General features: G+C 48.5%; 1 protein-coding gene across 1 annotated transcript in view; it reads right to left on the reverse strand.

Moving 5' to 3' along the window:
• The window catches only part of Rab35 (RAS oncogene family member Rab35), a 30,846-nt gene that overhangs the window by 9,608 nt on the left and 5,142 nt on the right, over positions 1-16,096 (reverse strand). The window contains exons 2-4 of the mRNA XM_089575176.1: positions 13,830-13,880; positions 3,818-3,941; positions 1,852-1,976 (exon numbers count right to left, since the gene is read on the reverse strand). Of these exons, the coding sequence (XP_089431302.1) occupies positions 1,852-1,976; positions 3,818-3,941; positions 13,830-13,880 (300 nt within the window). The remainder of the gene's footprint in view (positions 1-1,851; positions 1,977-3,817; positions 3,942-13,829; positions 13,881-16,096) is intronic.

A 16,096-nucleotide genomic window follows, 5' to 3' on the forward strand; every position in this document is an offset into this window, starting at 1 on the left:
GCATCAGTCACAACTAACCGCTTCTCCGCTGCTGTGAAAGGCGCCATCTCGGATTTAGAGTAAATTGGACAGACTGGCTTGGATAGGCTTGACTATTTTTACGTCATCGTTGCCATCGAGATGGAGCATGCTACCGCATTGAAATAGACAGCTGCAGCGTCCGGCGCGGCTTGGATGACACCGTGTGGGGCAGATGAGAGAGAGAGAGAGAGAGAGTGTGTGTGTGTGCATTGCTCTTGCTTCCCGTGGATTACCTCCCTCAACCTTTGTGGGCGTCGTTGCCCATGGAAACTAACTTCTTGCTTCGCGCGGCCCGTGCATTTGTTATCAGCATGACCTGCGGCCACGTCATACTGTCTGGTATCATGACACAAGATAGTGCGGACATGACGAAAGCGTGACTGGTCCAGAGGCAGTCTAATATTATCACTAACAAGCAAAGTTCACGATTTTTAAAGCCTGTTTTTTGCAGAAAGATTATGTTTTTGAAGTTCATGAATTTCTCGGACTGTTCGACTATTTGGAGCATTTTCTAGGTTCTGCTGAGTCCGAAAAATCAGTCAGCGACTGTACTGGAAGTGGGAATGATGTAGGTCCAGTGTTTAGAAGCATCTCCCAAGGCGGAGAATATTTGTATCAAGGCAGCAATTACTCATTAGCATCCATCCAGGCACAGCCATAAGGCTACACAAGATTAGCCGACATCGCATATTTTTGCATTTCGCAGCCACCAATATGCGACCATCGCGGCTTGGATTCAATCCCACGACCTTGAGATCAGCAGCAGAGTACCGCAGCCACTCAACTATAGTGGCGGGTTTTATTTTGTATCTGCTGTCTGCGGCAGTGAATACCTTCGAATGTCAATGTTGCATAATGTGGCTAGGGCATTGCTCCTATATTTCACATATTTATGATACATGACATAAAGAAAGGGAAGCTATTCTCATTCAGTGCTTCATGAGTTAGAGCAGCGCTAAGGATTCGATTAAAATTATCTGCAAACTCGCGAAAGAGGGGGACTCTAACAAACTCAAGATTTCACATCAGTCTGGCATGCGATACTTTAGAATTGCCAGAAGCCCATTACAGAAGCACGAATAAGGTTTCCATCCTAGGTACCAGTCTTCCCTCAGTTTTGTTGTAGCGTGGACTGCCTGCCATTTTCATGCTGTCCAGTGCAGACAGCCTTCAGGGACTAAATCTATGCGGTAGCACCTCTCACTGTGCCTCTAAAAAAAAAAAACCATGTTGCAACAAAAGTGAGTCTGAATGGTGTCCCTGAACCAGTTTGGAATGGCTTCTTTTAATCGTTTGAATTTGGGATCAGTTCTGGTTCCATGCATATATACAGGTTCGGTTCCAGTTTTGTGTTCAGGTTCAGTTTGGGTTCGACGCACTGGTGATGCTATCCTTGGCTTCACTACAGCATAGGTTCAATACAGCACAAGTCATTCAAAGTAGTCAGCCTTTAATTCCAGAGGAGTCTTTCTGCCTGTGCTAAAGGCACTGGTCCTGTAACGGTCTCTTGTTTCTTAGCCTCCCCCAAAAAATTGCAGTAATGAGGCAAGGCAACTACAGCCAACAAATAAAAGCACACAGTAAAGAAGACACCTACCAAGACACCTACACAAGGCATGTACACAAGAGAGTGAATGAACAATTTATTTATTTATTTTTTTCTTTTATGTGTTGCTTAGACATTTGCAGCAATGAGAAGCCAAAGCAATTAGCTACTCACTGTTCTTAAACAAAAATGATGAAGCAGGAGTTAACTGTAAACAACATGTAGCCAATGGAAGGCAACCCCACACAGACTGAATGATCTTTCATAAGTGAAACAGCACATACCTAGGATCCTATTGACGACGTCACAGTTCTGTTCAATCTCGTGCAGCCAGCGCTTGACATTGGCAAAGGACTCCCCATTCGTGACATCATAGACAACCACCACACCGTGGGTGCCTCGGTAGTACCTGAGCAAACAAAGCATCCAGTCTGTGCCATGCAGTAAAGCTAAGCATGTGTGAAATCAAAATAATGCTTATCTGCCACACCCAAGTCCAGTTGCTTACACACAGAGTGAACTCGACTTGTGACAAATCTGAGAATATACATTGCTTACTAGGACAACATAACTAGGGGCTGAAGTTTTGAAAATGTATGCAGAATTCAGTTTTTAAAATTAGGTTTTAACCAAAATAAAGTCGACATCGTTCAGGAATGTAACATGATTTGCTCACCAGTGAGTACGAGTCACAATCTCTTGCAGAGAGAATTAACAAAATGCTGAAGCCAGGAGCGTGATGAGACAATGGGATCGTTAGATCAAGCAGAGCAGATATAAGAGGAGGGTGCAAAAAAAACACAGATGTTCTGTATAAAAACTTTATTTATTAACTTTTGCACAAAACTTCTTCAGTCACCTTCAAAGTACTCTCCATTAAATGCTATGCACTTGTCCCGTCTTTTTTCCCACTGTTTGAAGCATCTCTGGAGCGCTTCAACTTTGATATCATCCAGTGCCATTTGCAAAACTGTTTTTGCGGCCTCCACATCACCAAAACTCTTCCCTTTTAGATTTTTCTTCATTCTCGGAAAGAGAAAAAAAGTCACACGGGGCTAGGTCTGGTGAATACGGAGGGTGGGGAACGACAGCCCATCCCTGAGAGGCCAAATGGTGGGTCACTCGTAAGGCCGTCTGTGTGGGGGTGTTGTCGTGATGTAGGAACCAGTCACGTGATTGCCAAAGTTCCGGATGTTTCCTCCGCACATCCTCTCGCGGACGTCTTAAAACTTCCAAATAAAAGTGCTGGTTAACAGTCTGACTAGGGGCGACAAAATCTTGATGCACAATTCCACGAACATCAAAAAAGGCAATGATCATTGTCTTCACATTTGACTTCAATTGTCTTGCTTTTTTTTTTTTGGTCTGGGAGAGTTGGGAGTCTTCCACTGGCTGGACGCTTGCTTAGTTTCTGGGTCATTCCTGTAACACCAACTCTCATCACCTGTAATGACTTTGGTCAAAAAGTTTGGATCACTTTCACCATCCCCCTTTTTAAGTCTTGGCTCAAATTCGATCGAATTTTTTTTGGATCCTGAGTGAGAAGGCGACGAACAAATTTAGTGGAAACAAGTCTCATTTGCAACTGCTCAGTCAAAATCCGCTGGCAGGAGCACGAGCATGGTCTTCAACACTCATCTCACCACGTTTAAAGCGCCCAAATCACTCAAAAACTTGTGTGCGGCTCATAGCATCCTCTTTAAAAGCCTGCGGCAACATTTGGTAAGCTTCCGTTGCGGATTTTTCAAGCAGGAAAAAAAATTTCAAACACACTCTTCGTTCTTTAAATTTGCCAGAACGACTTCGCAGGCGGAACAAAATAACAGTAAGCGAAACACAGCATTATGTTCAAATGTTAAGCTATAAACTGACGCCGCCTGCACAGCTGTTTCGTGAAGGTCTCTACTAACCCCATCTAGCGGCAGAACTGTCAACTAAGTCTACGAATGGCAGTGTGCTCTCAGTTCGTTTTTTTTTTTGGGCCCCTCCTCGTACATAATGGCTACGGGTTGGGCATTCTGGTTTAAACCGATGGAGGGGGGGGGGGGGGGGGGGGGGAATAAAAAAATTAAAAGTGTGTTGATATTAGTTTTTAAAATTCGGTTTTAACCGAAAAAGGTCAGTATTCCTGGCATGCAAGGCATAGCTAGCTCGCTGTTGAGAATGACTGTTGAGTATGAGGTACACGCAGTCAAAGTTCTAGTCCTCCAAAACACGACCCACAAGAGACACATTCAAGGCCGGACTCACGTTGATGTGATGGTGCGGAACCGCTCCTGGCCGGCTGTGTCCCAGATCTGCAGCTTGACTCGCTCCCCGTCTACCTCGAGAGTGCGGATCTTGAAGTCCACCCCAATTGTTGTGATGTAGTTTCCTGGATGAGATTCAGCAAGCACAATCAATCACCTGCACCTTTTGTCTGAATGCAAGTCTACTGAAGATGAAAAAAAAATGTGGAGTTTTGCAGTAACTTCCACCAGAGCTAGGTCAAAGCATGAACAATGAGAATGAATGATTATAATTAACCTCTACAGGAAGGCACCACATGCTTGGTCAGGGAGGCCTTGTACAGCAATTATTCACCGTATTTAAGGGCTCACACCTAAGCGCAAAACTAATCAGCAGATATGAAACCACAAAGCCGCTACTACACCAGACTGAATTAATTGACAACTGACAAAGCTGAAGAGTGACATTAGAGGCAAAAATTCTTGATGCTCAGACAAGGGAGGAAAATAACAGCAGACTGGTTGAGGAATGTACTTCTTAACTATTGTATTACACTTGGCAGCCCTCGCAGTAACTCCTCTGCGCTGCCTGACCATAAACTGTAAGCTTTTAACATGGCACGGTGGCAAGCTTCAAGTACGATTACAAAGGCTGAGTAACAATATACACTTTAGGCAACGCTCACTTAAAGTGATTGGAGTTTGAGTGTGTCATCAACATTTCAGCACACAAACTAAGCATCGCTGCCAAAAGAAAACAACTGTACGAGCATTTTGAAACCAAAAGTAAAGCAGTTCCAAAAAAGTAAAGTCTGGTGTGCCTCAAGGTTCGGTGCTTGGCCCGATCCTCTTCCTCATTTACATTAATGACATAAGCAGCAACATCACTTCCACAATTAGGCTATTTGCAGACGACTGTGTTATTTACAGAAAGATTACTGATCCTCTCGATACTAATGTTTTGCAATCGGATCTTGACAAAATCGCTGAGTGGTGCAAACAATGGTATATGGAAATAAATGTTTCGAAAACAAATCTTGTAACATTTACGACAGCTAGAGTCACTGAGCCCATCTTTTATTCTATTGGTAACGTGGCCATCCAAAAAGTTCCTGCAGTCAAATACCTAGGTGTTCACATTTCTTCGAACTTGACATGGCACAAACACATTGATTACATAACCACTAAAGCATCCAAAACACTCGGTTTCATTAGGCGTCATTTGTACTTTGCAAATCAGGACTAGAGATGTAAAATTTCAGGAAAATTTGAATGGAGTGAAAAAAACCGTTTTTTTCAGGGTTTTTTTCATGAAAAATTGGAAATTTTGCAAAACATGACAAAAACAGATCTATTTGCAATAGCACAACAATCAATAATAATGCTCCGAAGTTCAGTCGAATATGCAGTTATAGACGTCATATTGTGAAACGAACTTCTGGTTCTATTGCACCGAGAAGATAAATAATGATTTGCACTTCATGCAAATATGGAGGTATAAATATTGCCACGCGCCTAACGCGCCGCGTGGCCTCCGCGCTGAGTCGAAGACGACGACGAAGCGGCAGTGGGCTCTCGTGGCGCGCTGTTCTGTTCTGTGTCGTGGAAGCTGGCTCCATAATTAAAAAAGGGCTCCCAGTCTTGGGTTCTTCTCGACGTCTACCTTCACGGCTCTTCTGGTCGTGACACTGGTGGAGGTGCGGGGTATGCTCCCTACTCCTGAGGACGACTCGACACGCCCGCCTCTTGTGACCACCCCTGTCCATCGTGCCAGCCGGAGGATCCGAGGCTTGTCCCCCGAGGCCCTCCCTTTTGTCGGTGAGCCCTCGACTACCCCTACGCTCATGGCGACGCCAATACCCGCCCTGCCTCCGACTGTTCCTGCAGCCAGCCCTACCTATCTCACTCTTCAGACCCCACGAACGCCTAAGCCCTTTCACGGTGACCTGTTTGAAGATGCAGAAGATTGGTTGGCGCACTACGAACGGGTTGCGACCTTCAACTGCTGGGACGCCGCTACAAAGCTGCGTAACGTGTACTTTAGCCTTGAGGACTCTGCACGTACCTGGTTCGAAAACCGTGAGGCTACTTTCTCGACGTGGCAGGACTTTCGACGTCAGCTCCTGAGTACGTACGCCAACAGCGACCGCCGGGAGAGCGCGAAGCGTACCCTTTCCTCTAGAATTCAGCTTCCCAATGAGGGTGTTGCCATGTACGTCGAGGATGTGACGCGTCTTTGCCATCGCGCCGATCCGGCCATGCCTGAAGAAAAAAAGCTGCGGCACCTCATGCGCGGCGTGAAAGACCAGCTTTTTTCCGGCCTCGTGCGGAACCCGCCCAACACCGTCGCGGAGTTTCTGGCCGAGGCCGTCCACATGGAGAAATTGCTGCAGCAGAGATCGCAACAGTACGCCCGGCAACTGCGTCCGTCGTCGACACTGTCAACGTTGGACCGATTCGACCATGATCCCAGGACGAATCCGGACTCCCTTCGCGAACTCATTCGTTCAGTGGTCCGCGAGGAGCTGCAGCACCTTCAAGGAACCTTTGCCCCTCGCGTCGATTCCGTCACCAGCGTCATCCGCGAGGAAGTCCGGCAGGCCCTCAGAGCACCAGACGCTGCAGTTGTGCCGGCGCCGCAACCGACTCCATACGATCCCGCGCCGTACCCGACTCCGGTCCAGCCAGTCACGTACGCGGACGTCGTGCGCCGCGCGGCCCCATCTCCTGGGCCTTTGCCTTACACCGCACCATTGGTCGCGGTGCACTCTGCTCAGCCTACTCCTTACTGGGCGGATCGGCGCCAGGCACCGCGGAAGACTGACCTCTGGCGCACTCTGGATCAACGCCCGCTCTGCTACCACTGTGGTGAGGCCGGCCATCTCTACCGGCGGTGCCCCTATCGCGCAATGGGACTACGCGGTTTTTCTGTCGATAGCCCCGTCCACGCCCTGGAGAGCGCCCTCAAGACATCGCCAAGTATGTCACCCACCAGCGTAGTTCACCATCTCCTCCGCGCCGCGAGTCGCGATCGCCCTCTCCACGCCGGTCTTCGCCCTCTGGGTCCCGTTTCGCCTCAGGACAACGTGGTTCCTCGAGCCCTCGTCGGGAAAACTAGCTCCGGCGGCCTTTGGAGGCGAGGCCGCCGAACGCCGTTCCGACGCAAAGCTTCCACCGCCGCAGCAACTTAATCGCCCCGACGTCGGATGCCGCAACGCTGCGCAGTTTTCCCCGACGCGCCTTTCGACTCGCCGCGATGCCCTAACCCCAATCGCCGACCCGCTTCCGCCGCCGCACGTACCCAATCGCCCCGACGCCGAACGCCGCATCGCCGAAGAGTTTCCCTCAACCCGCCGCTTGAATCGACCCGACGACGCAACCCCAGTCGCCGACCAGTTTCCGCCGCCGCACCGACTGAGTCATCCACAACAGCCATCAACGGACCGCGCTGAAGGAAGGGTCTCTTTGGATATCCCTGTTCTCGTCGACACAAAGGAGGTTAGTGCGTTGGTCGATACGGGCGCAGATTACTCTATCCTTAGCGGACGGCTTGCGACGGCCCTGAAAAAAGTGACGACACCCTGGGACGGTCCCGACATACGCACGGCAGGCGGACATCTTGTCGCACCACTCGGCATGTGTGCGGCCCGGGTTACGGTTCGAGGCTGCACATTCGTTGCCACGTTTCTCGTTCTCCGCGAATGTTCTCGCGATGTCATCCTTGGCATCGACTTTCTTCGCGAGCACGGTGCGATCATAGACCTCCCGAACCGCTTGGTGACGTTTTCTACCGCAATGGCCACAGAAGAACCAGCGCACCAGGGTTCTCGGTCCGCCCTGCGAGTCGCCGACGATAACGTTACGGTGCCACCACGTGCCAGCATTCTCACGAGAGTTACCTGCGACGAGCCACATAGGGGACTCCGGGTTGTCGAGCCTAATGTCTCCCTCGTACTCACTAAGGGGGTTGCGGTGGCACGGGGCCTTGGATCCTTTCATGAAGGTTGTACAGAGGTCCTTGTCACCAACTTCTGCAATGAACACCGACATCTGGTCAAATGTTTAGGGGAATCCCCCAAGGTGGAGAAGATTTGTAATAAGGGAGTAATTACTCATGGCATCCACCCAAGCGCAGCCATACGGCTGCAAAGGAAAGCTATACAGCTTTCTCAGAAACTTCGTAGTTAAAGAAAAATTCGTCCTGGTCCTGGTCCGTAGTTAAAGAAAATTCGTCCCGGACCAGGACGAATTTTTCTTTAACTACGAAGTTTCTGAGAAAGCTGTATAGCTTTCCTTTGCAGCCGTATGGCTGCGCTTGGGTGGATGCCATGAGTAATTACTCCCTTATTACAAATCTTCTCCACCTTGGGGGATTCCCCTAAACATTTGACCAACTCTCTTCCCACTTCGAGTTACCGATCAATTCGCTCTCGCCCTACCATAAGCTTGCCGTCCCGGTTAGCTCAATTGGTAGAGCGACTGCTCCGGTGTGGCGGTGGTTCCGGGTTCGTACCCCGGACCAGGACGAATTTTTCTTTAACTACGAAGTTTCTGAGAAAGCTGTATAGCTTTCCTTTGCAGCCGTATGGCTGCGCTTGGGTGGATGCCATGAGTAATTACTCCCTTATAACACCGACATCTGTTCCGTGGCACAGCCATCGCTTACGTCGACCATGTTCAGGAAGTGGCCGAATGCTTTGCTTGTGCGGAGGACACACCTGAAGCTGACGCCGAAGCGGTCACCAGCGTAGACATAAATCCTGGCCTTCCACCCACTGAAAAGAGGCAACTCCAGGACCTCTTGCGGGAGTTTGGTGCCTGTTTCACGTCGTCGTCCAAAGTGCGCCAAACGTCGATCGTTAAACACCGCATTATCACGCATGAAGGAGCCCGACCCATCCATCAGCAGCCCTATCGTGTGTCCCCTCGTGAGCGAGATGCTATTCAAACACAGGTCGAAGAGATGCTCACAGACGGCGTCATCCAACCGTCAAGCAGTCCGTGGTCGTCTCCTGTCGTCCTCGTGAAAAAGAAAGACGGGACACTACGGTTCTGCGTCGACTACAGGAAGCTGAACAGTGTGACCAAGAAAGACGTGTACCCGCTACCGCGTATCGACGACTCACTCGACCGACTTCGTCAAGCCAAGTACTTCTCTTCGGTCGACCTCAGAAGTGGTTATTGGCAGATAGAAGTTGATGAGAGGGACCGTGAGAAAACCGCATTCATTACACCGGACGGGCTGTATGAATTTCGCGTCCTCCCATTCGGGCTCTGCTGTGCTGCCACGTTCCAAAGAATGATGGACACCGTTCTCACCGGTTTGAAGTGGCAGACCTGTCTTGTTTATCTTGACGATGTCATCATTTTTTCCGCAACGTTCACGGAACATCTGCACCGCCTCAGGACTGTCCTCAAAGCCGTTCGATCCGCCACCCTCTCCCTCAAACCAGAAAAATGCCACTTTGGGTTCACCGAACTGAAGTTCCTCGGGCACGCCATTAGTGCTGACGGAATCCGCGCTGACCCAGAGAAGCTTGCTGCCGTTGCTGCCTTTCCGGTCCCCTCCCACAAAAAAGCAGTCCGACGTTTTCTGGGCCTGTGCTCCTATTATCGCCGCTTCATTAGAAACTTCGCCCAGCTCGCCAGCCCTCTGACTCTCCTAACCCGTGATGACACGTCATTTTCTTGGGGCAACGAACAACAGACTGCCTTCGACGAGTTACGACGCCTACTCCAATCACCGCCCATCCTGGCACATTTCGACGAAGATGCCGATACGGAGGTGCACACGGATGCGAGCAACGTCGGTCTTGGCGCCGTTCTAGTTCAGCGGCAAAACGGTGTCGACAAAGTAATTGCCTACGCCAGCCGCACGCTGTCGCGTGCTGAGTTGAACTACTCTACCACGGAAAAAGAATGTTTAGCGGTAGTCTGGGCCGCCGCCAAGTTCCGCCCATACCTCTATGGCAGACCGTTTCGTATCGTCACCGACCACCACTCGCTGTGCTGGCTGAAAAATTTAAAGGACCCTTGCGGCCGCCTAGCACGCTGGGCATTACGCCTGCAGGAATTCGATTTCACCGTCACCTACAAGTCAGGCCGGAAACACACCGACGCTGATACCTTGTCACGCGCTCCCGTCGAACCTCCTCCGCAAGACACCACCGACGATGATAGCTTCCTTGGAGCGGTCAGCACACCTGAGCTCGTTTCTAGACAGCGTGCCGACGCCGAGCTCCGTCTGCTCATCGAACATCTCGAAGGTGGGTGCCCTGAGATACCACGAAACCTAGCTCGTGGACTATCGTCGTTCTGCCTGCGGAGAGGGGTGCTTTATAAAAAGAACTCTACTTCAAGTCCGACAACTTACCTGCTCGTCATACCGTCTGATCTGCGGGATGAAGTCCTCCTTGCCTGCCATGATGAACCGACTTCCGGCCACCTTGGAGTTACCCGCACCTTATCCCGAATCCGGCAGAACTATTACTGGCCCAACCTAACTTCAAGTGTCAAGCATTATGTCCGGACATGCCGGCAATGCCAGCGGCGAAAAAAACCCGCGCTCAAGCCTCCTGGACTGCTTCAGTGCATCGAGCCGCCACAAATACAATTCGCAAGAGTCGGCATGGACCTTCTGGGGCCATTTCCTCTCTCGTATTCCGGCCACAAGTGGATCGTAGTCGCCACAGACTACTTGACCCGCTACGCTGAAACGAAGGCCCTGGCGCGAGGTACTGCCGCCGAAGTTGCCCACTTCTTTATGCACGACATCGTGCTTAGACACGGCGCCCCATCGGCCGTCATTACTGACCGAGGCAAGGCGTTTACAGCCCGACTCCTACGTGACATCTTAGCGCTTAGCCATACTGCTCATCGACCGACAACAGCGTATCATCCCCAAACCAATGGTCTAACGGAACGGCTCAACAAAACATTGGCGGACATGATCTCGATGTACGTCGACGTTGAACACAAAGCCTGGGATGAGGTCCTGCCGTACGTCACCTTCGCATATAATACCGCGACGCAGGAAACCACCCAGTTCACCCCGTTCCGTCTCGTGTATGGCAGGGAGGTCCGCATGATGCTAGACGCCATGCTGCCGTACGGCGACGCAGAGCTTCCCCCTGAAGCTGGCCACTTCGTGGAGCAAGCAGAGCAGGCCCGTCAGCTGGCCCACTTGCACATCAAGGACCAGCAATCCGCCGATGCCCGACACTATAACCTTCGGCACACGGACGTGCACTACGAGCCGGGCGACCACGTGTGGGTGTGGACACCAGTGCGCCGCAAGGGATTGTGCGAAAAGCTTTTAAATAGGTATTTTGGCCCGTACAGAGTCCTGCGCCGCCTGAACAGCGTCAACTACGAAGTTGTCCCCCATGGAACTGTGGTCGCCGGCCCTCAGCGTCAACGGCCTGAAATCGTGCATGTAGTGCGCTTAAAGCCGTACTTTTCGCGTGACTGAGCGCTGTGTTCACGCTGTTTCGTACCTTTTCCCCTTACCCCTCGTGTGAACTTGACTCTCCCTGCATGTCATCTAGAGCGCACTGTATAATTCACCTCACCCCCCGTCTTTTTTTTTTTGTTCCTCCTCCCCTCACTGTACATACCCCATTCCACATCGAGACGATGTTTGCTTTCGCGGGGGGGAATAATGCCACGCGCCTAACACGCCGCGTGGCCTCCGCGCTGAGTCGAAGACGACGACGAAGCGGCAGTGGGCTCTCGTGGCGCGCTGTTCTGTTCTGTGTCGTGGAAGCTGGCTCCATAATTAAAAAAGGGCTCCCAGTCTTGGGTTCTTCTCGACGTCTACCTTCACGGCTCTTCTGGTCGTGACAATATCATATTTGTGGAACGAACTTCTTGTTCTATTGCACCGAGAAAGGGAGCATGAAAACTGATCTATAAGTCACTCCATATGGGACTCAGAATCACTGTCGCTGGATGTGGCACTACGCGTAGCAGCATGGATTGAAGCTGCGTCCACAGCTAGGTTCGACTGCACATACACAAGCTTTCAAACGCGTTCCCCTGAAATCCTGTTGCGAATCCTTGTATGGACATTCCCGAAACGTGACCAGTTTGTTCGCAGCTGGCGGATGATAGTGGTATCTGCAGCAGTCGGCAAGCCAGACGAGTTAGCGACTGGTTGGGGTAAAGGCCTTGCCACCAGGTAGATAGGGTCACGTGCTTCGCTGAAGACCCCTGTCCTATACCAAATTCCTGCGAATGTTCTGTACTCTGCTATGTTGGAAATCAAGAAGCTAGGCTTGTATTTGGCTAAAACCGCTTACATGCACAGCAGCCTATGTTATTTATGCCGTGTGTGTAGCGCTGTAGAATTTGCAGCCGTTTTGTTCTACTTCAGCCGTGAGTTCAAGTATTAGTGTGTTTTTAAGTCAAGCCTGGATCTTATATGTGACCTGGCCTTCAACCCGCATACTTGTAGCACGAACGTTTTAAAAAGCACTACCTGGCACCGGCGATGACGACTGCCGTCAAATCGTTCAAAGATGCACGCTGTAATTGTTTTCAACGCAAAAACAAAAACCTAAACTAAAAGCAAGCAATCGTAAAACCTTGAAATTGCATTGTGAAGTTTTCAATGTTTTTTTCCATTTTCCCTCATCTGAAAAAAACGAAAAAAAAACCGTTTTTTTTCCAAAATTGCAGTGTTTTTTTCAGGCCTTCACATCTCTAATCAGGACACCAAACTCTTGGCATACACAACTTTAGTAAGATCGCAGCTAAAATATGCCGGTATCATCTGGAACCCGTATCAAGCATATCTTGCCGAGAAACTGGAATCACTTCAAAATAAGGCAGCTAGGTTTATCACAAGGAAAATGCGCTCGCTACTCCAGCATCACCGATATTAAATCATCTCTAAATTTAAGTGCACTTGAAAAGCGAAGACTTGTCACCCTGATAAGTCACTTTCACAGGCTTTATCACAGTCCTTCGCCCTTCACAGAATCTCATATCAAACCAGCACATCGCATTTTTCCCCGATTAGACCACTGCTTTAAAGTGCAACCCAAGATCGCTCACACCAAACTTATGCATAATTCGCCACTGTTCCTTGCCATTTACCATTGGAATAAGCTGCCTGCAGAAATTGTTTCCGAAAAAAATTACGACGCATTTTTTAGCAAACTGAAGTGCTTACTCAACGCTTAGTTATTCTTATTGCACTGTTGTTAGGATTGAGTTTTGTCTTCTGCATTGTGGTCTGTGTGTGTGTGTTATCAAGTCTTTCATTGACCCAGTTATGTTCACTCTTTACTGGAGCGCGTTTGTTTATGCTTTTCACATTTTCAGGTTTCAAATTTCACTTTGTTATGTACTTACTACATTGACTATGGATTTTTCAACCCCCCTATGTAATGCCTGTAAAGGGCCTTTAGGGTATGTGAATAAAAAAGACTATAGTTCAAGTATTCAGCTCCTCACTCATAAAAATAACAGCTCTTTGAAGTAAGAATGCCTAATGAAAACAAAATACGCTGAGCCTTAGGAAATATGTGTCCAAGTCCAATGAAACAAAGTTAGTGGGATGGAAAGGAGTTCCCATGTGTCCTACTTTTGCAGATGGAGTTCGAACAAAGGCAGGGGAGCTGCACGTGCAGGGATAACACCCAAGCACAATGCAATGTCTTTTCAATTTCAGTGTCTCCTCATGAGTCTACTGCATAGTGAACAACGCAGCATGAATGCTCCCCAAGTACTTTTATTGAGGCTTCAGTTTTCTACCTTTTTCAAGAAAAATAGCCACACAGATTTGACACTCGAGAAGTTCGTGCAGGAAAAGATGAGCACAAGATAGAATAGAGGTCAAGCACCATGCCCCATGTTGTGGGCCACCTGAGCTAGCAATAAGTTTGACCAGACCTGACACCCATGTGTATTACACATGCTAGCAACAGCCAAATGATGACAAAATACTTACCGACAAGACACTGAATGTGGGGCAAAAAGAAAGAAATCAGTCAACAGAGTTCGAAAAGTTATGCAACTGGAAAGCATACCTGTGAAAGTGTTGTCAGCAAACCTTAGCAACAAGCTGCTCTTTCCAACACCTGAAAAATAACACAGAGATAAGATAAAGCACAGGTCAGAAAACCATGGAGAGAGCAAAGCGCCACGACAAGCATCACAAAGCAAGTGGCTAAGCAATAAGAATATGCAGCTACACCGGTTTTCAAGGAAATATAAGCGGGGACCAATGGTAAAGGGAATGACAACTAGCAAAAATTTGTTTTGAGATTACAATGGAAATAAAAAAAGATTTTGCTTTCAGATAGGCAAAAGCAAGCATGGTATTACTGGTTGAAAAAGAATTCATTTTAATTTGACATAAAAAGAAAAAACACAGAATAAGATGACCCAACGCACTACTGTGAAACTTTGGTACTGTCAGTGCATTCAAATTATGCCACAGTATATTAGCATATGTCCATCGAATCATGCCCATTTAGGAACTTCCATACTTCAAGAGGAAGTACACTATTGCAAATGCAACTGTACAATATACTCATGGGCTAGCAATAAAGTGGTACAATTCTGCTCGTTTCCTTCTTTTAGTATTTGTTTTGAGTTGTGTTTTTAAACATACCCATAATACCAACCCAATTCATAGAGATAGTCAGCCATAATCTTTCGTGATCATAATACTACGACTGCTCAATCACCCTGGCAGGTGCTCAAGGGGTTCTCAACACATCAACGGCTAAGAAACGTTCCTCTAGGATACGATGAAATTCATTTTGCCCCTTAGCTAGACACAGACTCATCCAAAGAACATGTTTGGTTAGCAACTACAAAACTGGCAGAAAGTATCAATGACGAAAATTGCACATTTTTATAATTGCTGCCGCTACTACAAAACCTAAAAAATTATGATGTGGAAACCCTAGATACTCAGTACTGCAACACCTCTTTCTGCACTAAGCACTCAAAACCAGCAACGTGAGTAGGAGATAAACATCCACTTCAGGAACATTTAGTTAGCAAGTAAATGTTGGCACGCAAACCATACCATAAGAAGAACACAGCCTCAGTGAAAAAAAAAAAGCCGCTGAAAAATGTCCAGTTTAGCTTGCTGCAAGCACTTCCTAGTACACCATTTGCAGAAAGTAACACACCACAATAACAAGCCTCTACCATGGGAGCATCACAGAAGCCAAGGTAAAAAAAACTTTGGCAGCACATGTGTGTATGTTACCTTCAAGTGAATAGTTAGCAGTGGACACAGCATGCAGTCCCAACTATGAAGCGGAAGATATGGCAAACTCTGCCTAACAACAGCAGTTATAGTTGGAGTACACTTTTTTTACTGCAGTTGTAACTAAGCCACAGCATTCAAATACTGTCTTTCTTTATTTTTTCTGGTATCTACAGTGCTGTGTGGCATTACAGTAAGGGGGGGGGAGCTACAAGCAGCAGATAACAAAAAAGCACGTAAACCAAACACTAATCAGGTTAGCTACAACAACAACAAAAAAACATACAGCCACTGTAGAAAATGAGGGCATAAGTACAATGTACATTCCACAAGAGGAGGGAGAATACATCACCCAAGTTCACATGCATTTTTTCCCCTAAAACACAGGGCCCATGATACCATATACATTAGAATAGACTACCCAACTGACAACACGTGCATGTCCCTCACTTATTTTCTGCACAGCAAGGATACACTGCGTGTTCAAGTACAGTACTTGTTAGATGAGACCAAATACCGCAGGAAAGCTGCTGTCACAAAATTAAAGCAAAGAATTAAAAATGCACAGTCTGTCCAGACACACCACAATGCATGAATTTGTGTCCCGCTCCATAGCAGAAATAGAGAAAAAAATTATGGCTGAGGCTTAGCTAAGGTTAAGCCTAGTCAGATGTGAAGCATATTGGTGGCTAGGCTTGGTAATACATGGCTTTCCTTGGTTGCATACTTGGTCATTTTAATACAACCACTAGAAGCCTTCGTCGTGGGGGAAGACAACGGCATGGCTACAGCGGAACGCCGACTAACCCCGAGACGCGTGTTGGATGAGCGCCTGGATTGCCACGGAAGCCGCGTCTGCCTGCCCGGTGGAGCGAGCGTTTCACCTACACCGAGTGTGAACGCGCGTTCGAAATGCGCGGGAATGCCGCTCGAGGACATTCCGGCGTCTGTGCGATGGCATCGTCACGACGACGGCGCGAGGTGGAGGCCGCCTCTCTCATCCGATGTCACGTGGTGTGACGTCACGGCGTCACGTGGTGTGACGTCACGGTGTCACGTGGTGTGACATCT

The sequence above is a fragment of the Amblyomma mixtum genome, chromosome 2 (genome assembly GCF_055824585.1).
Source record: "Amblyomma mixtum isolate Tamu chromosome 2, ASM5582458v1, whole genome shotgun sequence".
NCBI lineage: Eukaryota > Metazoa > Arthropoda > Arachnida > Ixodida > Ixodidae > Amblyomma > Amblyomma mixtum.